Below are 22,597 nucleotides of genomic sequence, written 5' to 3'. Positions count from 1 at the left end.
CCGCCATACACAGGTGCACTCCGGCTTCCCGCCATACACAGGTGCACTCCTGCCTCCCGCCATACACAGGTGCACTCCTGCCTCCCTCCATACACAGGTGCACTCCTGCCTCCCGCCATACACAGGTGCACTCCTGCCTCCCGCCATACACAGGTGCACTCCTGCCTCCCGCCATACACAGGTTCGCTAACAGACTACAGGACACTAACCCCCGCTATAGGGGTGTCATAAGAGGGGAGGAGGCCCATTTGCAGCTTCCTCCAACCAGGCCCCTTCCTCTCTGCTGGGAGCCTAGTACCTGCACCCTACAGCGCATGTGTGAACATTTGGGGGGTAGGGGACAATAGGGAGATGAGGTGTAGCAGGGTTGGTAGTGCCATCTACCACTTTCACTGTGTCCATGTCAGGCCGAGCAGTGCACGTATGTTCAGCAGTGGTAGGGATCCTTCTAACCAGTATCAGGACCCCATTTCTGTGGCAGAGCCCGGCTTTCTCCCCCTGCTGAAGGGAGCTATGGGACAGAAGTGTATGATATGAAGGGGGAACTTTACTAAAGGAAATTTGTAAAAAATAGGTGTATTTATATCCAGAAATACACGTATTTTTGACATTTACTATCCCAAAAATACGGCTATTCGTATTGATAGCACATCAATACGAATAGGAATTGCCATATTTACGGTATAGTAAATGTAAAAAATAACTATTTCTGGATACAGATACACCTATTTTTTTTACAAATTTCCTTTAGTAAATTTCCTCCGAAATATCATCTGTGTATTAAGGCTGCAATACACCATAGCGGTTGCATCTGCTGTTACACCACTATGCGTAGCACTGACCGGGGAAGGGGGGGGGGATCTCCAACCCGGCTACACAAGCTAGCAGACATTGAGATAAATGGGGAAATGTAATACAATGTATCAATGTGCCGATCACTTGCAAGCTATGGTGTTTGCTCTGTAAATCAGAGGTTCCAACCTTTTTCTCTCCCGTACCCCTTGATTAGACTTGTCATTTATGAGTACCCCTCCTCTCAATATGAAATATCCACAGACCTTATGAGTGGAAGCGCCTGGTATACATGTCCCTATGTAAGGCGTAGTGTGCGGTCAGGAATTGGGCCCCCTGTGTCTGGCCAATGGCTGTGTAATATCTCCGGGGTTCCCGCTAATGCTTGTAGGATTAATGCCGCTGCTTCCTCTCCCCGTGTCAGCGCAGGACAGGTGATCGCTGATGTCTGAGGGCAGTGCCGGTAGCTTTCAGGGGATTGCTGGCCGGGCCAAAGCACGACGAGACGCTGATGATGGACTCGGAAGTGATGTAATGCGGATCATCTCCATGGCAATGTTACACCTCTTCCACCATCAGGAGACTTCTACCATTACCAATATTATTTACAAGTACCCCAGACTTGTCTGCAGCGCACCCCAGGTTGGGAAACACTGGTGTAAATGATTGTCCCTTTAAACCAGTGGTCAGGGAACTCGGTCCTCATTACCCCACACATGTTTTGCTGGTAACCCAGCAGGTGCACAGGTGTACTAATTACTCAGACACATTTTATAAGGTCCGAAGGTGGAGTTAATTATCTCACTTGTGATTCTGTGAGGAGACCTGCAAAACATGCACTGCGTGGGGTAACGAGGACCGAGTTCCCTGACCACTGCTTTAAACAAAACATCAGAGATGGACTAGCGTCCTGCACCTCCAGCAAGCTCAGTGTGTAGAGGAGAGGGATGGGCTGTGGGCAGTAGGAGAAGTTCTTCTTGGGGTGCAGAGAACCCTCACACCATCCCTGCCTTTGTGCCATTAGATCTCCAGATTCAGCATCCTCCCGGCGGCAGGGAACGTAGCCACATGCGATACATCACCTGGGAATAGGCTGCATGAGGTGCTGCCACCTGGGACGGCTCACAGAAGATCGGATTGTCCTACACTGAAGATGGAGCCGTGTATGGTCACCTTTACAGATTATTAGAGTTCTCTACATTTCTTAGGGCATTGGAGGCTCGCTGGGCATGATGACCATTATTTTGGGTGAGGAGAGACAGTGCCATGGTGGAACAATGGTGGTCCTCTAGTCTCCCCTTCACAGGGGGATAGGAAGAGAGGAAGGGGTCTGTATTCAGCATAAATTCCATCCCCCGCTGAGCGCTGTAGATTCTAGCACTGCGCAGCTCTCAGCAGAAAGCATGGGAGAACATGGGCACAGGGTGTGAGGTGTTAACACCCCCGACAGGGGGCCTATGTGCACCGCACCAATTACAGATGCCCCCACAAAGCTTTAAGTTTGTCCCAAGGGAAAATGTGGGCAATATGCACCAGTGTACTCATTACCCACTGACATTTCCCAGGTCATCTGTTAGCTGCACTCATTACCCCCTGATCATAGGCATGGTGGTTGCCAAGGGTGCACAGGCACGTCTTAATGATGCCCCTCTACATTATTTCAGCCCGGGTCAGCCGTATCCAGATGTTAGTGAACTACACATCCCAGGATGCTTCACATTAGTTTTGCAATGTGGCCATGCTGAAACTGATGCAAGGCATGCTGGGATGTGTAGTTCATCAACATCTGGAGGGCCGGTGTTGCCCAGCCCTGCGTTATACCCATATCCCCAATTACAGGCCGGCTCCCACCCATCCCCCGGTACACTGCTCCGTCCTGTGTAACATCTGCAAATCATGACAGACACAGAAACACTGTTACATTCTGTTTATTCAGACAGATGTGGCCCCTGGGGACATCAGACACGTGGCGGCCTAGCATGGTGGAAAGCTATCAGCAAGCTGGACACCAGCGTTACAAACTCCTTGAAGTCCACCCGGCCGTCTCTGTTCTCATCCAGGCCTTCCATGACCTTATTCACGTATGACGCGTCCTTCATGCCCTGTCAGAGGAAGGGAGATGGTTACACCAGTCCAGGACACCTCGTGTATTAGCTACATCTACAGATAAGGAACCCGGTGGGGGTCCTATGTAAGAAGCCTTAGAACCATCCAATCAACCCCTAACTGTCATGTTACAGGCAGTGTTTGTTACAGAAATTGCAGTTATGAGCATACTAGCCAGTTATCAAGTACTAGCCTTTTTATCACTTCACCAAGCCTAATATATCTGCCCCAAAGTACCAACCAATCAGCTCCCAACTGTCATGGTTCAAACCCAGCCTGTAACAGTAGGTGGAAGCTGACTGGTTGCTACTATATCTCTAACGCTTAGTAAATACGGGTAGATGTACTTCAGTGCCAAGCTGCCATGGGCAACTGGTCACCTAGCTCACTGCTTTATACATCTGCTCCGTGGACCTTTATACCAAGTCATACAGATGGCCAGTATGAATCTCGGTGCGAGGATTAAATCAGTCCAACCTGAAACTGTCTGTTGGTCACTCAGCCCCTGTGTTGCTGCCATTGGACAGAGTCTGTTGGATGCAACAATGGCCTGGCCAATGTGTCGAGTGGAAGCAAAATGTTCTGCTCCATACTGGGAGCAGTAACTGGCCTGAGGCCTGGGTACTGGAATACCTATGGGAGACCACGTCAGTAAATTTACATTATCCAGAGGATAAACGTGTTCCAATATCAGTCCGCACTCATGACTAGACCAACAGCTGCTCCATTCCATAATACAGAGTCCAGGAGGAAGAACGGCACTCAGGAGACTGGTCACATGATAAATAGCTGTAATACGGCATCAGCAGAGTCACAAGGTGACAGAACATTCAGGGACACGGCCTTCATGGTCCGGAGGAATGGGCTACGTCCCCGACAACGGTGATCCCTTGTGGCCTTGCGGATTGGTCTGCTGACCAGTGTCCGAGTGCCGTTCTGTCTAGGCTTTACATATTCTCCATAACACACAGCTATTGTCAGCCATGTCTATACACAGACCCATTCAGTTACAGGGCTGCAGGTAACCAGGGCAGGGTCACAATAAGCAGCCCCTGGGTGTGGGCATCACCCGTAGGGTTCTTATTCCTGTGGTATACAGGTTCCTCATCTCCCACCAGGCGAAGGTACAGACAACACGTTACTGAACATGCCCCAATGCCCCCACAGTGCAGGACCCCCCCAGGGCAGTAGAGAACTTACAGGATCTGCCACTAGGATAACCCTAGAATCCCACAGTCGGGGTTCCCCTGCTTTATGTGCTGGACACTAACACACCCCAAGTGACCCCACTGACACATGCCCCCCACACTAGAGGGGTCTCACCTGTATGGCGTCCCCCAGCTGGTCCGCCAGTAGTATCCTCAGCTCCCCCCTGGTCAGAGCTTCCTCCAGTGAGAACTGGTGAAAGACGTCAATCAATCGATTAATGTAGGATTCCAACTCTGTAGTCGCCATCTCTGGGCTGTGGCTGGGTGGTCGGAGATCAGCGGTGTGGTACAATATCTAGAAGGGGGAACACGGAACAAGACATCTCCTGTAAGGGATAGATATTCACAGAGACCCCGGGAGAGATAACCGGCACAGGAGGATATACTGGAGGCAGTTACAACATAAAACCGGATTCAGAACTGTTTGCAAAGATGCCATTTTTGCAGATGGACAAAACCATGCTGCACTGCAGGTGGGGCAGATGTAACAGGTGCCAAGAGAGTTAGATCTGGATGGGTTATATTGTTTCTGTGCAGAGTAAGTATTGGCTGCTTTATTCTTACACTCAGTGGCGTAACTATGAAAATAGTACCTCTCCTCCCTCCCCCCCCCGTAAAGATAAACCCCCCCCGCCACCCTGTGCGGCGTCTGGGAGGAGCAGATTTTGTCTGCGGTCCTGTCTTCCCTGGCATGAAAACAGACCATTACAAAATGTCCTTCCCCTTACAGCAGACAGTTTCAGAAAACAGTCTGCTGGATGGGGGCGGACATTTTATGATGGTCCATTTTCATTTAAGCAGAAGCCAGGGATGGGGGGGCGCGCGAGTCCTGGCCGCAGCATAATAGCATTACAATAGCCCCACAGACCCCCGGTGCCTGCACTCAGTGCCTCCCAGCAACAATTCTTACACTACTGCAAGGTTGCTGACCCTCCTGGAATTTGCGGGAGTCTCCCGAGAATCGGGTCCTTCCTCCCGGCCCCCGGAAGGGTGGGCAACCCTCCCGGAATCAGGGGGACCCCCACTGAGCCCCCCGATCGCGGCATTTATATGCCGCAAGTCTCAGGGGAGGGGGCGGAGCTAAAACGGCACAATCGTGATGTTTTAGCCCCGCCCCCTCCATGGATAACTGTTATTTCGACTATTTGATGTAATGGGGGCGGGGCTTAATGACGTCACAGTTAAGCCCCGCCCCCAAACCGCGTAATGCAAAATTCCTCTCCGGGAGAAGCCCGGAGAGGATTTTTTAAAAGTCGGCAACCCTGCACTACTGCTTAAACCATACCTCCCAACAACATGACCCTCTCCAGGAGGGACACATAACGCTGCTCCTGCACTTCCCTCTTAATGTTTGATAACCGTCACCTGTGGTGACATTTTTTATCAATTAACCTGTTTAGCACAGGTGATGGTAATCTATATAATAAGTTGGAGTGTGCGTGCGTTTCTCTCACATTGCAGACACACCGTAGCACTCAGCCACCAAATTCAGCCAAAAGATACCTCTTGACCCGGTGGTGTGCACCGCGAATCTTTTTAAATTTCCAAGTGAAATTTACTAAAAAAACACCAAGTATTTTTAATTTGCCTTAATTGATGATCTAGGAAAAAGATTGACAAAACTGTTGACAAAAGGAACAACTCCACACCAGCTTTAATTGCTGTCATTGAGTAGGAATGACACATTTTAACATGACAGGGTATTGTCTAATCGCTGTGCCCATTTAATCCCCCCAAAAATGACATAACTCTCTTGTTGGATAAAATTGGCCACAGCAGCCATCTTTATTAAAACAATACAAGTTTAACAATAATCAAAAACATTTCCCACGGAAGGTGGTCCCCGAGGCCCTCAATAAATCTATCCACACCTCTAAGCACTTCCAGGAGTTGTTACCCCCAGCCGATAGCGATTGGCTCGAGGGCACCAATTGTCAACATCCAGTGCTCATTAATTAAACCTCACCCAGGGGAGTCCAGCCCCCTCATGGGGCCCTCCCCGCCGCATAATTAAGCCTCAATGCCACTAACCTCGAGGACCCCCCTCCGCACAGGCCACTGTGACAAAAGACAACCTAACAAATAAATCTACCTAAAAACTATAAAATTAGGGAGGGTGGGTGGGAGCTGTTAAGAAAAATCTCCCAGTGACCCCTATTTCCTGTCTGCACCCTGCTTATATACCCTTACAACACCCCGTTAAGCCCCTCCCCCTTATGACCCTCTCCTTAGACACCCCTTCTATGACTGTCCAGCTAGTCAGCTCCCTACAAACCCTGTCAGGGGAGCCTACCCCCAGGCTTTGCCTCCAGTCCAGCTCCTACATGACAGGATATTGTCTAATCGCTGTGCCCAATTAATCCCCCCAAAAATGACATAACTCTCTTGTTGGATAAAATTGACCACAGCAGCCATCTTTATTAAAACAATACAAGTTTAACAATAATCAAAAACATTTCCCACGGAAGGTGGTCCCCGAGGCCCTCAATAAATCTATCCACACCTCTAAGCACTTCCAGGAGTTGTTACCCCCAGCCGATAGCGATTGGCTCGAGGGCACCAATTGTCAACACCCAGTGCTCATTAATTAAACCTCACCCAGGGGAGTCCAGCCCCCTCATGGGGCCCTCCCCGCCGCATAATTAAGCCTCAATGCCACTAACCTCGAGGACCCCCCTCCGCCACCAAGCACGGGGTTAAACCCTTGACCCCGAGCGACCCCCCCACAACCGGAACGCTGTTTCTATCCCCTCTTGTAGTCCCAAAGACCACACATCTATCCCTACAGCGTTCAAGTGCACACCGTCACCTCTCCAAAAAGCACCGGCACCAGACTCGAGTTCCCTGTGCCTCACCACTACCGCGCCGTTTCTAGCCATAAAACGCCCAATTGCCCTGTTAACCTTTATCCTTGCCTTATTGATCTTGTCAGCCGACCTTGCATCCCTCCAATAACGGCGCGGCACAATATCCGACCAAACCGTGATTACCTCCGGAAACATTGCCCATAAACGTAGGAGATCAAACTTGATATCCCGTATCAACTCCCTAAATGGTCTGCTCCCGAGGTCATTCCCTCCCACATGCAACACTAATATGTCGGGAGCTCTATCGAGCCGAACAAAACGGTGAAATTCCTGTAACACTCCACTCCATACCATACCGCGCTTCCCCAGCCAGCGAACCAATGCCTCTTCTCTATCCAAACCTAGCTGGCGGCCGTTCGGTCTGACATCAGCCCGCAAAGCTCCCCAAAAGACATATGAATGTCCTAAAATCCAAATCAGGCACGGGGACTGCCCTAAAATAGAAAGAACACAGTCAGCCTCAAAATTCCCCTAAACGAACATAGGAGCGAAAACGAGACGATTCCCACCGCCCAATACGCTTAATTAACTCATCTCCAAATCCCATCCTAGCAGCCTCAGTTGCGGCCCCAATGCGGAAAGAGTGACCCGCGTAGTCCTCCCCCTTGAGGCCCAACGTCCGCAGGACTGCTCTAAACACACTTGTGAACTGGAACCGTGATAGAAAGGATCCATTCGCATGCATCAGCAACGGATCCCTTTCCCTGCCCACTCTGACCTCCTTAAATATCCTTAGCCGTGCTACCGGGCACATATCCGAGCCTGGTACGGAGAAGAGAACTACCTTCTTCCCCCTCCCTAATTGATCCGTCTTCGACCTCCTCACCACTAGCTCCACCCTATCTGAGTATAAATCCACATCCTCTCCTAACAAACCTCCCGGCCTGGAGACGCTTGGACTTACAAGCTCGCCAATCCGCAGTGCCCCGAAGAAGGCAAGCGAAAAAGCTACCCCGAACAACTTCTCCTCGAAATTGGAACTACAGACCTCCCCTAACTTTCTACCCATATTCTGCAACAGCTGGAAGGACACTGGCCTTCTCTGATCCTGTACTACATGTCCTCTCTTCCAACCTTTCAAAGCTTGCGCAATCAGGAAATTCTTGGTGACGTCAGGCCTCCCACCTGCACGAAACCCAAAAGCTAAGCCCGCCATGCAGCGCGTGATTTTTGCCACTGACCAACCAATCTCCTTACAATGGCCTATATATAGCAAGACCGCCAACTCGTCATCATCCTCCTTCAAACCTACTACCTCACGCCATTCTAGCCAGCTCCGCCATTCCTGATTGTATGCCGACCATGTATTCGGGGCCAAGGATTCCCTGATGAGCTGATAGACTACCCGTCCAGCAGAGCCCAGAGCCGACTCGGAAACCCGGTCCCCTCCCTGTCCGCCTCTGGTGCCAACTCCCGGAAACGTTCCCACTGTGAACGAGATAAAGAATCTGCAATGCCGTTAGAAACACCGGGGACGTGCCTAGCCACAACCCACAAATTCAAAGCCAGACATTCCAATACCAACTGCTGCAAAATGATGACCACTGGCGGTGAAGATGCCGACAATTGGTTAATAGCCATGACAACCCCCAGATTATCGCAGTGAAAACAAATCTTCCTGTCGCGGAATAGCTCACCCCAAACAACCACTGCAACCAAAATAGGAAATAATTCCAACAAAGCTAAGTTTTTTACCAAGCCTCTCTGCACCCAAGACTCCGGCCACCTGCCCACACACCAATGTCCCTGGCAATAAGCCCCAAAACCGCCACTCCCAGCCGCGTCTGTGAAAAGGTCTAGCTCTGTAGCCACGCACGTGTCTGACATCCACAACGCCCTGCCGTTGAAAGTTTCCAGAAAAGTTGCCCACACCCGCAAGTCCCCTTTCAACTCACTACCTAATCTGACAAAATGATGAGGAAGAACCACCCCTGCTGTCAGTCTCCTGCTGAAAATGCGGCCCATTGGCATAATGCGACACGCAAAAAATTCAACTTACCCAGCAAAGACTGTAATTCCCGCAATCTAATTTTCTTCAACTGCAACGCCCTCCCCACCTCGGCCTTCAAACCCAGCAATTTTTCCTCGGGCAAACGGCACTCCATATTCACAGTATCAATGACAATACCCAAAAAACTGATCACAGTCGCAGGGCTCTCCGTCTTACCTGGAGCAAGCGGGACTCCAAAATCTGCCGACACCCTTTCAACAGTCCTCAACAATAAGTCACATACACCGGTCCCCCCAGGACCAATACATAAGAAGTCATCTAGGTAATGAATAACTGAATTGCACCCAGAGACATCCATAACCACCCACTCCAAAAAAGAACTAAAGGCCTCAAAATAGGCACACGACAAGGAGCAACCCATTGGTAAACATCGATCAACAAAAAACTCCCCATCCCAACAAAAACCCAACAAACGCAAACTGGTTGGGTGAACTGGCAGCAATCGAAATGCCGATTCAATATCAGTCTTTGCCAACATGGCCCCCTTCCCAAACCGCTTTACCCACTGAACAGCCGCGTCGAACGATGTATAAACCACCGAGCAGATGTCGGGGTCAATGCCATCATTGACCGACGCCCCTTTTGGAAAGGACAAATGGTGTATAAGCCGAAACTTGTTCGCCTCCTTTTTTGGCACCACCCCCAAAGGAGAGACTATCAAATCTGGCCATGGTGCCGCCCTAAAAGGTCCAGCCATACGACCCAGTTGCACCTCCTTAACCAGTTTTTCCTGCACCACTTCTGGATGCTCTCTAGCAGACTTCAAATTCCTCCTAAAACTCCCTGACACCTGTACGTCAGAAGGTATCTTAAAACCTTCCTTAAACCCCTCCTCCAACAAGGCGGCTGTCTGCTGATCAGGATACCTAAGCAGATTGCCCAGCATCCTTTCCAGCCGAACTGGTGTCACCCCCTTTTGAACTACCGTCTCGTGACTTCCCTCTGAAGCATTTATTTGCACCGTGGTTCCCTCCACATGAGGAACATTCATGCTTGAATTTGCATTTTGCCCCAAACCGGCATGACCCGTCATTAAAGGCAAAGCAGAGTCCCTTCTGCATGGCCGTCACGCTTGTGACCTCCCTCGCCCCCCCCCCCCCGTCCCCACGAAAGGGCTGCCCACTTTTTATGGGGGCCGTCACCTTTAACCATAAAGCAATATCTTTATGGTCCCAACGAATGTTGGGGCGCACCGCCTTCCTCTGTCTAAATTGCTCGTCGTACCAGAGCCAAGCCAAACCCCCATACACCCGGTACGCCTCTCCTATCGCATCCATGTAACAAAATAAGCCTGAACAATTGTCAGGTGCCTTCTCCCCAATCACACTAGCTAAAATAGCAAATGCTTGCAAACCAAAGCAATGAAAATATATCCACGTATTCCCCTTTCCAAATCTTCTCCCTCACCTCCTGCTTCAGGTGGGCCCCCAATGGCCCCTCAAAACATACGTACACCTCCCCTTTTGCGGTGTCACTAAGCCTCCCACTCTCCTCCTGCGTCCCCACACTGCCCCCATCAGCCCCCGCACTACTGTTACTTTGCTCACCGCCGCATACCGGCACCCCGCTGCTCCCCGGCACCCCACTGCTAACCGGCACACTAATGGTAGCTGGTGTGCCCGAATTCTGCGGCGCCCATGCTGCCGCCGGGGACGGCCCCGCCCCCTGCCGCAAACCCACCAACCAATCTGCAAAACCACTCAATAATTCAGTAAAGCCCCTACTCATTTCCCCTTGGAGGGCTAACCCTCCCCCCCCTGACTCTGTGCTAAAGCATTAACAGACATAGAGACAGACTCACCAGGCTGCCTGGGGGCTGTGAACCCAGCAGCCGCAGGTCCAGTGTCCTGACGAGACCCAGCCAATGAAGAGGGACCAGGTATTTCTCCATCATCTGCAGACGCTGCCATCTCTCTTCTCCTGTCATCCCGACCCTCAGGTATAGCACCAGCCGGCGTGACCTCGTTGGAGGCGGAGCCAGCTGTGCGTCTCTCGCTCCGTGTACCAGGCCTGCGGTCCTCAGCCTGTACTTCTGCCGACCAGGACCAGGACCAGGACCAGGACCAGGACCAGGACCAGGACCAGGACCAGGACCAGGACCAGGACCAGGACCAGGACCAGGACCAGGACCAGGACCAGGACCAGGACCAGGACCAGGACCATCTTCTTGCACGTGGGGGGGGTCCCCCTCGCGCGGAGGGTTCCGCCTGCTGTTGGATTCCTCCCAGACCTGGTCCTGCGGGCGGAAGGTGCCTGGCCTGGAGGGTCCCTGACGGGGCTCCTTGAACGGCGCTGAACCCTGGGGGACACAGATGGGCTGAAGCGCTCCGGAGGCCTGGACCTCCGAGGCCGTGCGCCCGCTGGAGCAGCCTCCTGCGTTGCTGCTCCCAGTCCCCCCAGCAGACCTGACATCTGCTGCTGCAGCCACTCAGCCCTTCTGGTGCCTGCTGCCTCCCTGAGGGCAGCCAGCGCCGCAGATACCTCAGCATCAGCGTTTGGGGAAGCCATGGGCGATGCAGTGCTGCTTAGCTGTTAAGAAAAATCTCCCAGTGACCCCTATTTCCTGTCTGCACCCTGCTTATATACCCTTACAACACCCCGTTAAGCCCCTCCCCCTTATGACCCTCTCCTTAGACACCCCTTCTATGACTGTCCAGCTAGTCAGCTCCCTACAAACCCTGTCAGGGGAGCCTACCCCCAGGCTTTGCCTCCAGTCCAGCTCCTACATTATGGTGAAGGCTTTAAACAATTAGGAATAATTGAGGATCTACATAGACCACACAGTAAACCACATATATACGTAGCGCACAACACACACACCAAAAAAAAAAAAAAAATTCCGGAACAATAACAGGGCCAAACGTCATCATAGCGCTGTCGGATTCTCGCGGGATCCTTTAAAAGACGCACGCCCCGCCATCTTCACTCCAATCTTGGAGAGGGAAGAGGGTGGTTGGGAAGCTCTGTGTACTCCGTGCTGTGCTCCATGACCTGTGCCCTTACTGCCCTGTGCTGTGCTCCGTGACCTGCCGTGTGCCCTTACTGCCCTGTGTTGTAGACTTGAGTCAGTGACTGTTTATGGGCCTGAGCCCTGTAGTGTGATTTAACTAACTAGGTGCTGCAGTGTCCACGCAGGGGCTGCAGTGTCCACTGTCCAGGGGCTGTCCTGTGGCCCGTGCCCTGTTGTGATTTATTTAGCCCTGAATCCTGTGTTTTATGTGATTTAACCATCTAACTGCTGAGTAGTACACTGTGTACAGGGGCTGCAGTAATACAAGGGGCTGTGTCCAGTGTGACGGCCTATGTCTTATCCATTGTCCAGTGTCACGAGTCACTCACGACATATATTCTGTGTCCTGTCCTGTGTGACGACTGACGACATATCCAGTGTCTAGTGTGACATCTAACCATTGTGTGACGGCATATATCCAGTGTCCAGCGTGACATATATCCATTGTCCAGTGGCGGTGTCCAGTGTGACGGCTGTGTCCATTGTCCAGAGGCTGAGTCCATTATGACGGCTGTGTCCATTGTCCAGAGGCTGAGTCCAGTGTGACGGCTGTGTCCATTGTCCAGGGGCTGAGTCCAGTGTGACGGCTGTGTCCATTGTCCAGGGGCTGAGTCCAGTGTGACGGCTGTGTCCATTGTCCAGGGGCTGTGTCCAGTGTGACGGCAGTGTCCAGTGTAAAGTAAGAAAAAGAAATAAAAGTAATAAATAAAATAAAAACACATTTTTGGAGGATGATGGAGGAGGAAGTAGTGGGAGTGCTGAAGCTGCTACCACCAGTCATGACAAGGCCGATACCTCTTTGTATATTTTGCTGTTTGGAGCATTTCTCTTTTTTTGGGATAGTTTATTAAACTGCCACCCTGTCTGCCCCTGCAGTGCCGCTCTGCCAGGTTGGAAGTGTAAGGTCCACATGTATGTGATGCCAACTGCTGTCGCTTAGCTTAGTCATCCAGCTACCTCGGTATACCCATTTGGCCCAACTACAGTAAATTAAAACAATTTTGTAAGCTGTGAAGTGATCAAAATTGACTAGAAATGAGTAGAAACTAATGTTATTGAGGTTAATAATACTTTAGGGGCAAAAACAGGCCCAAATTCTGTTATTTTAGCCATTTTTAGCATTTTTTCATAAAAATCCAGATCCAAAACCCACAACGGTGGTTTTGCCAAAACCAATCCAGATCCAAAACACGAAGGGAGATCCAGATGCAAAACCAAAACCCAAAAAAAGTGGCCGCCGCACATCTCTAGTTATAGTGTACAATTTACAAAATCAGGAAATAAATATGTGTACATAGAAGTACAATCATGAAATGAAGTAGGATTAAAAAATAAATTCTGATTCAAACTGATAATTGTTTGGATGGCGGTGGGTTGCGGAACAAATCTATAGGTGGAGGGGGGTATAGATATTGTGGGCATAATTGGTGACCGTAGGCTCAAGGTAAGGAGACCTATGGGATTGTAAAGGGTTCCTAAAGGACCACCTGGACCCCAATTGGGAATCCCCCTATGGTGACACTGTGACCGTGACACTGTAGTGAAAATCCCATCAATTAAGGACCCTCTGTAGGTGTACCAAACACCAATTATGCCCACAATACCCATACCCCCCACCTATAGATTTGTTTCACAACCCACCCCATCCAAACAATTATCAGTTTGAATCGGAATTTATTATTTAATCCTACTTTCATTTCTTGTACACTTTTCACGGTTTATTGAGTAAATTGTACACTTTAACATGGCAAATCTTTATCTCAGTCTTACGCTTCAACTTCTTACACTCCAAACCTTATCAATGCACCCATTTATGACTGCACTGGATGGATCGGTCCGGCGGGTGTAGTGAAGAACTTAGCCCATTGCACTCATTCCCAGTGGTGCAGGTAGCGTGCGTCACGTCATGTGGCCAGGCCCGCGCACCTGCTCCCACACTCAGGGGCTGCCCAACTGTTTGGTAGAGACGCCCGTTGCATGTTCTTTACAGATCTCCAGATCTCAGAGGCTGCTGCAGGCAGGATCGGTGAATTTTTAATTAGTTATGCATACCTCCCAACTTCTGTGTTAGGGACACTCGTGAAGCGAAGCAGGGGCGGGGCGTATGCAAATGAGGGTGTGGCTAATTAGCCGCAACCTCATTTTCATACAAGAATAGACGCTGTGCATATAGCGTCTAATTAGATTGGGGGGTCTCCCAACTGCCACCCCCCGCAGCAGGACAATGCCTGCCGCGGGTGGGACAGCGGGACCGGACCCGAAAATCGGGACTGTCCCGCTGTTATCGTGACAGTTGGGAGGTATGGTTATGGCATGTAAGTAACGCCCACCCCGGTCTCCACACACTCAGTGCCTGTAATTACACACCCTAGAAACTGTACCATTTAAAGTATAGAAATAGAGGTGTGGCCATGTCGGTTTTTGAACCAATTTCTGACCCTCAGATGTTGGAGGGTATGTCATACAGTAGGTGCTAAATCTCAGGAGTGGATGTGGAATTCATCAACACACACAAGTTATCAACTCAGGAGCGTTGTGTTTCAAACACCACCACACCTGATTTCATTGCAGTCATTGAGTATCAATGCAAACACATTCTAACATTATGGTGGAATCTTTAACAAATTACAATCTTAGGTCTTTGGCACAACATACTGTAAGAGGACATTTTTCAGCAATTTTGGAAATAAAAAAACCCCAAGGTTTTGAAACGCTGGGCGGGTCAGCTAGTCATACAATAAGAGGGAAGTGCAGGAGCAGAGCAATGTGTCCCTCCTGGAGAGGGTCATGTTGGGAGGTATGCTTAAACTGCAGTTTAGATTTCAGTTTGAACACACCCCACCCAAAAGGCACACTCTGCACCTGTTACATCTGCCCCACCAACATAATTTGTCCATCTGCAAAAGATACACAAAGAAAACATTCCAAGTGGAACCACAAATACCAGCCAGCCCACCAGCCCCATTACCTTACACAGTCAGGACACCCAGCTCCCTCAGAGACATGTGGGGTAATGACTGAGCCAGGTATATAAGTACCACCCATAATTGGCTAATGGGATGCACATGTAATTAGCAGTAATTAGTGCACACGCAGCTGCCCTATATACAACAATAATAATGGCCGTGTCCTCTCAGCAGGAATATAAATGGGGCTTATATATAATAACAGTGATAAGGAGGAGACAAGTCTATTTATGGCCACGCGCTGTCTGTGGTACACAGAGGAATAATCGGCAGCCATGTATATATTGTGGTCACATGACCAGATTACAGGTCACATGGGCTGCTCAGAAACCGGTCAGCGACACAAAGCAAATGTGACCCAAAACATGCCGCTGCGTCGCCCCTTGTGTGCCGTCACTTGTATATGTGTGTATGACAGACTGGCGGGTGAGCGGGGTCTCTGCGGGCGTTACAATAGATAACAGGAATGGACTACTGACACCCCATGGGTACGCCGTACAGAGAATATTACCCTGCTAATTGTAAGCTCTGCAGCCCGGGAGCTGATCATTGCCCGTCAGCCATTGGTAAGACTATGGGCGCTGTGTGACTAATGTCGGGGGGACACCTAAATCTGGTAATGTTCAGCAGCATATGGCAACCAATCATCTGCTCCCAAACACTGGAAAATGGACAGAACGATTATTTGGACAAATCTGTTGGATCAAATGGATTTCACCAGATGCCCAATGTGTCCCCGGTGTTTGTGAGCAAGGGCTGATGGTCATATGTCCCTCACGTCACCAGATCCCGGTGTCCACCGCACAGATTGGGCAGAGAAATCTATAGGTGTGTACCCAGCCTGAGTCTCACCCCTATAGATATACTGATCCCTGGATGTACGTGTTGCCATGGAGATAAAGGTTACGTTACCAGGGAACAGCGTTCTGTGTCTCCTCCGTATCACTGTTATGTATAAGCACCATTTATATTCCTGCTGAGAGGGGTAGGGATCCATAGGTCACCAGCATGTTGGCCGACATGCAGGAAGGTCGACAGGGTCATTAGGTTGACACACGCATTAGGTCGACATGGGGGTAGGACAACAGTCAAAAGGTCGACATGGGGCTTTTCCCATTTTGATTGTCCTGAATGTCGACACAGTTGACATGGACACTGAAACATAGTACCGCGTCCCCTCCATGGCTCGCTGCGCTCTCCATACTTCGGGCACGGTGCCTCGCTACACTCGGTACACTATTTTATTCTCGCACCGCGCTCCGTAGTGAATGGTAGGGCATGAAGTACTGTGCCGCCTGCTGGCACATTTCACGTACAAAAACATATGAAAGACCCCATGTCCACCTTGTGACTGTCCACCTACAGTCATGTCGATCTTCTTGCATATCAACCGACATGCTGGTGACCCAAAGACCATTTCCTGATGAGAGGACACGGCCATTATTATTGCTGTATATAGGGCAGCTGCGTGTGCACTAATTACTGCTAATTACATGTGCATCCCATTAGCCAATTATGGGTGGTACTTATATACCTGGCTCAGTCATTACCCCACATGTCTCTGAGGGAGCCGGGTGTCCTGACTGTGTAAGGTAATGGTGGTTCCCCATCAGCTTTTATCTTAATGTATATCTGCTTCCCTAACACAGGTACTGCACCATCAGGTATATACCTGGGTTACACCTGGTTCCCAGCACACAGCTTCCCTGACACAGGTACTGCACCATCAGGTATATACCTGGGCTATACCTGTTCCCCCAGCACACAGCTTCCCTAACACAGGTACTGCACCATCAGGTATATACCTGGGCTACACCTGTTCCCCAGCACACAGCTGCCCTGACACAGGTACAGCACCATCAGGTATATACCTGGGCAACACCTGGTTCCCCAGCACACAGCTTCCCTGACACAGGTACTGCACCATCAGGTATATACCTGGGCTACACCTGTTCCCCAGCACACAGCTGCCCTGACACAGGTACTGCACCATCAGGTATATACCTGGGTTACACCTGGTTCCCCAGCACACAGCTGCCCTGACACAGGTACTGCACCATCAGGTATATACCTGGGCTACACCTGGTTCCCAGCACACAGCTGCCCTGACACAGGTACTGCACCATCAGGTATATACCTGGGCTACACCTGGTTCCCAGCACACAGCTGCCCTGACACAGGTACTGCACCATCAGGTATATACCTGGGCTACACCTGGTTCCCAGCACACAGCTGCCCTGACACAGGTACTGCACCATCAGGTATATACCTGGGCTACACCTGGTTCCCAGCACACAGCTGCCCTGACACTGTTACTGCACCATCAGGTATATACCTGGGCTACACCTGGTTCCCAGCACACAGCTGCCCTGACACTGTTACTGCACCATCAGGTATATACCTGGGCTACACCTGGTTCCCCAGCACACAGCTGCCCTGACACAGGTACTGCACCATCAGGTATATACCTGGGCTACACCTGGTTCCCCAGCACACAGCTGCCCTGACGCAGGTACAGCACCATCAGGTATATACCTGGGCTACACCTGGTTCCCCAGCACACAGCTGCCCTGACACAGGTACTGCACCATCAGGTATATACCTGGGCTACACCTGGTTCCCCAGCACACAGCTGCCCTGACGCAGGTACAGCACCATCAGGTATATACCTGGGCTACACCTGTTCCCCCCAGCACACAGCTGCCCTGACGCAGGTACTGCACCATCAGGTATATACCTGGGTTACACCTGGTTCCCCAGCACACAGCTGCCCTGACACAGGTAAAGCACCATCAGGTATAATACCCGGGCTACACCTGGTTCCCAGCACACAGCTCACAGCTGCCCTGACACAGGTACTGCACCATCAGGTATATACCTGGGCTACACCTGGTTCCCAGCACACAGCTGCCCTGACACAGGTACTGCACCATCAGGTATATACCTGGGCTACACCTGGTTCCCAGCACACAGCTGCCCTGACACAGGTACTGCACCATCAGGTATATACCTGGGTTACACCTGGTTCCCAGCACAGAGCTGCCCTGACACAGGTACTGCACCATCAGGTATATACCTGGGTTACACCTGGTTCCCCAGCACACAGGGACTGCACCATCAGGTATATACCTGGGCTACACCTGGTTCCCAGCACACAGCTGCCCTGACACAGGTACTGCACCATCAGGTATATACCTGGGCTACACCTGGTTCCCCAGCACACAGCTGCCCTGACACAGGTACTGCACCATCAGGTATATACCCGGGCTACACCTGGTTCCCCAGCACACAGCTGCCCTGACACAGGTACTGCACCATCAGGTATATACCTGGGCTACACCTGGTTCCCCAGCACACAGCTGCCCTGACACAGGTACTGCACCATCAGGTATATACCTGGGCTACACCTGTTCCCCAGCACACAGCTGCCCTGACACAGGTACTGCACCATCAGGTATATACCTGGGCTACACCTGGTTCCCCAGCACACAGCTGCCCTGACACAGGTACTGCACCATCAGGTATATACCTGGGCTACACCTGGTTCCCCAGCACACAGCTGCCCTGACACAGGTACTGCACCATCAGGTATATACCTGGGCTACACCTGGTTCCCCAGCACACAGCTGCCCTGACACAGGTACTGCACCATAAGGTATATACCTGGGCTACACCTGGTTCCCCAGCACACAGCTGCCCTGACACAGGTACTGCACCATCAGGTATATACCTGGGTTACACCTGGTTCCCAGCACACAGCTGCCCTGACACAGGTACAGCACCATCAGGTTTATACCTGGGCTACACCTGGTTCCCCAGCACACAGCTGCCCTGACACAGGTACTGCACCATCAGGTATATACCTGGGCTACACCTGATTCCCAGCACACAGCTGCCCTGACACAGGTACTGCACCATCAGGTATATACCTGGGCTACACCTGATTCCCAGCACACAGCTGCCCTGACACAGGTACAGCACCATCAGGTATATACCTGGGCTACACCTGGTTCCCAGCACACAGCTGCCCTGACACAGGTACTGCACCATCAGGTATATACCTGGGCTACACCTGGTTCCCCAGCACACAGCTGCCCTGACACAGGTACTGCACCATCAGGTATATACCTGGGCTACACCTGGTTCCCCAGCACACAGCTGCCCTGACACAGGTACTGCACCATCAGGTATATACCTGGGTCACACATAGACCCCCAGCACACAGGAAATGATCAGCCTGCTATCAGCAATGTAAGGCTCATATAACAGCTGTCACCTATCATACGGGAATCTGCATTTTATGTCTGACAGTCTATAATGGTGGTGGCCTTACGTGGTTCTAACACTCCATGCTCCTGGAGGCTGATGTGTATGTGACTGGTGGGTTGTCCTTACACCCCTGTTCCAGCAACACCTCTTGCTCCAGGACTCCTACCTCTTCCCTAGGATGCATGGACCTTCCCATCCTTTTGTTACTAACCCCCATATCTGCCTCTATGCAGCCTGCTGTCCCACCATCCCACAGCCTAAGATCTCACCCCCTATTGTCATACATCCCCGAGATGCCATCTGAGCTGGTAACCGCCCTGGAGGGAATGATCGATATATTCTACAAATACTCCACCCAGGAGGGTGACAAGAACCATCTGACCAGGGGAGAGCTCCAGAACCTGCTGAAGGAGCAGCTGGTCCTTACACAATGGGTGAGACACCACCTGTAGGACCATTGTGTGCTTCCCACTAATGTCTAAGCAGGACACTAACCTCTAACCTTCTCCCTTCCTTTCAGAACGAGAGAGATCCGGCCTACGTGGAAGCTCTCCTGAAATCTCTGGATGAGAATAAAGATGGGAAGGTGTCCTTCCAGGAGTACGTAGATCTTGTCTCTGGCTTCATTTTGGCTTACCATGAATTCTATGACAAATCATGAAGTCTGATGTTCCTGGTGATGTCTATCCTCTGGTGCCACGCTTCTGTGACTGGTGACCATGTATGGTATCCTCTGGTGCCACGCTTCTGTGACTGGTGACCATGTATGGTATCCTCTGGTGCTACGCTTTTGTATAAATAAAGTGATTTGGAGGATATTTGACCATGTCTTGTTTATAGTACGGAACCTTCATACCTGGGGAGATACAGGAAAGTTGCCCTATAATATTCAGTGTGACAATGATACCGGGTACAGAATGAATGTGGTTGGCTTCTAGGGACACATTAATTTAGAACATGACTGGTGAGTGACTATAAGGTTGGTGTAGTCTCTTGTTAGAACACTGACGGGCACTAGTAGTTCTTGGTTTATACCATTGGGGGCTGGTATAAGAAGCTTGGAGGATGTTGTCCACACACTGACATGTAACCATGCTATAGCAGATCTTAGTGATATTCCTTACTGAGCCACCTAGAACATCCTGGGCAGTAATGATAGTTATCCTCTAGAGGAGATGGACCTCTAGCACAAGGGTACAGGAGCGTTGAGGCTGAGAACCCAACATGACGCATCTGTCTAGGAAGTAGGGGAGTGTTCTACTGACCCAGCAATATATCCCAGCATGCCCTGCCACAACTGTGCTATCTGGCCATTGTGGGTACAAAATGTAACTTACCAGAGCGGGGTCTGTTGTCTTACCCCTGATTCCGGCTCTGTGAGAAAGCTCTTCCAGCTATTTATTGTACGCCTGGCATCCCGGATCTGCAGCCCCTCCAGGGATAGCGAAGTTAGTGTTTACCTAACAAACAAAACATACCTGGATTGTGAGAACTACCTCCTGCCATACACAGGTGCACTCCTGCCATACACAGAGCCAGATTAAGGTCTAAATCATGGGTCCTCAAACTGCGGCCATCCAGATGTTGCCACAGTTTTAACACTCCCTTATAGCAAAACTGTGGCAAGGCATGCTGGGATTTGTAGTTTCACAACATCTGGAGGGCTGCAGTTTGAGGATACTGTACTTGCTTCTTACACATTATGCCACATGGAATGAGACAAACTTCACACCGATTGAGCAAAAATTCACACTATGGCACACAGATGGAGTCAAAATTCACGTTATGCCACACAGATTAAAGCAAAATTCACATTATGCCACATGGATTGAGCCAAAATACACACTATACCAGGCATGTCCAAACAGTGGCCCTCGAGCTGTTGTGAAACTACACGTCCCAGCATGCCTTGACATAGTTTTAGCATTCCCTAATTGCAAAACTGTGGCATTGCATGATGGGGCTTGTAGTTTCACAGCTGGAGGGCCATAGTTTGGACATGCCTGCACTATACCAAACAGATTGAGCAATAATGCACAATATGCTTAATAAATAGGGGCATTGCGCGCCAAAGGTGCACATTAAAAATTTACACCATAATGCCCTCTACATGTTAAGCCTCACACCATCATCTCCATTATGTATTATGCCAAACACCATAATGCCTATTAAAAATTATGCTACATAAGTGTTGCTTACCTAAATGCTCATTGCCATGTGGGATTACATGCTCATTGCCATGTGGGATTACATGCTCATTGCCAAGGGGGAATACATGCTTGCGGTAACTGGGGGACAGTCGCCGCCGGGCACAAATGACAGCCATAGAGAGCAGGGGGCTGCCAGGCTGTATTCTGAGCACTGCATATCCCGGCTATTTGAAATAATACCCCTTTCATACCAGAAAATGCAGGGAATATGGTCCCAGGATCATGCAGGGACATTCCCGGTTTGGCCCCTTTTACACCAGCCTAGTCCCTGCATTTTCTGGTGTGAGGGGGAGAGAAAACAACCCCCGCCCCCTTTTAAACAACCAGCTATATCTTCGGAACCAACTGACCCATTTACATGTAGCCTTCGAATGATTTTGGTCCCGTGAAACTGGGCCGTTTGGTTCCAGAGAAATCTGTCCTCAAACAACATGAACAGCCATGAAATTACATTTCAGAAATGAAAAAAAAAACAAATAGTTTTACCTGCAATATCTCTAGAACCAATGAACCCATATGGACCAGGTATCAGATTGAAGGCCCAGCATTTTGGGTTCGACTGAGATCAACCTCGAGTTTCTGTGATGCCGGAGGGGGAACTGGCAGCCGTTGGAATCGGGTGGAGGTCGGAATTAGCGGGTCCCATGTTATCCTATGGGGAAAACGTTCCAGGTTTGCCTGGCAGTATCTCCGGATCCTGGGGGGCTAGCAACGCAGGGCTGGTCTCGTTGGAAAGCCCTGACCCTCAGCTACAAAATGGGTCTATTTGGAGAGTGGGCCTGGAGCAATAGCTCCATCAGGCCCATTGTTAATCCGGTTCTGGCCATACACGGGTGCACTCCGGCCTCCTGCCATACACAGGTGCACTCCTGCCTCCCGCCATACACAGGTGCACTCCTGCCTCCCGCCATACACAGGTACACTCCTGCCTCCCGCCATACACAGGTGCACTCCTGCCTCCCGCCATACACAGGTGCACTCCTGCCTCCCGCCATACACAGGTGCACTCCTGCCTCCCGCCATACACAGGTGCACTCCTGCCTCCCGCCATACACAGGTGCACTCCTGCCTCCCGCCATACACAGGTGCATTCCTGCCTCCCGCCATACACAGGTGCACTCCTGCCTCCCGCCATACACAGGTTCGCTAACAGACTAC

General features: G+C 50.7%; 2 protein-coding genes across 3 annotated transcripts; one reads left to right on the top strand and one right to left on the bottom strand.

Moving 5' to 3' along the window:
- Positions 1-2,704: 2,704 nt before the first annotated feature.
- On the bottom strand, positions 2,705-15,003 carry LOC146007324 (protein S100-A12-like). Its single transcript, XM_083145671.1, has 3 exons — positions 14,968-15,003; positions 4,222-4,401; positions 2,705-2,894 (listed from the first exon to the last, which is right to left on the bottom strand). The coding sequence occupies exons 2-3, from the start codon at positions 4,351-4,353 to the stop codon at positions 2,751-2,753; spliced, it is 276 nt and encodes a 91-aa protein (XP_083001797.1). The 5' UTR covers positions 4,354-4,401; positions 14,968-15,003; the 3' UTR covers positions 2,705-2,750.
- Positions 15,004-16,502: 1,499 nt separating this feature from the next.
- LOC146007323 (protein S100-A1-like) lies at positions 16,503-20,047 on the top strand. Of its 2 annotated transcripts, none has more exons than XM_083145669.1 (3): positions 16,503-16,552; positions 19,463-19,663; positions 19,750-20,047. In XM_083145669.1, exons 2-3 carry the CDS (start codon positions 19,523-19,525, stop codon positions 19,888-19,890), a joined length of 282 nt encoding a protein of 93 aa, XP_083001795.1. In that variant the 5' UTR covers positions 16,503-16,552; positions 19,463-19,522; the 3' UTR covers positions 19,891-20,047. The 2 variants fall into 2 exon arrangements, with proteins under 2 accessions (XP_083001795.1, XP_083001796.1); XM_083145670.1 differs by having other exon boundaries at positions 16,528-16,547.
- Positions 20,048-22,597: the final 2,550 nt, after the last annotated feature.

Source organism: Crinia signifera, chromosome 6, assembly GCF_055691185.1.
Source record: "Crinia signifera chromosome 6, ASM5569118v1, whole genome shotgun sequence".
In the NCBI taxonomy this organism is placed as follows: domain Eukaryota; kingdom Metazoa; phylum Chordata; class Amphibia; order Anura; family Myobatrachidae; genus Crinia; species Crinia signifera.
The sequence above is the reverse complement of the archived record's forward strand: the minus strand, read 5'-3'. Positions and strand labels throughout refer to the sequence as shown.

Bases quoted from the DNA above. Each gene is read 5' to 3' on its own strand.
- LOC146007323 (XM_083145669.1), top strand. From the start codon at position 19,523: ATGCCATCTGAGCTGGTAACCGCCCTGGAGGGAATGATCGATATATTC. The intron at 19,664-19,749 runs GTGAGACACCAC...CCTTCCTTTCAG, and splicing joins AGCTGGTCCTTACACAATGG to AACGAGAGAGATCCGGCCTA.
- LOC146007324 (XM_083145671.1), bottom strand. From the start codon at position 4,353: ATGGCGACTACAGAGTTGGAATCCTACATTAATCGATTGATTGACGTC. The intron at 2,895-4,221 runs GTGAGACCCCTC...TTCCTCTGACAG, and splicing joins AGCTGGGGGACGCCATACAG to GGCATGAAGGACGCGTCATA.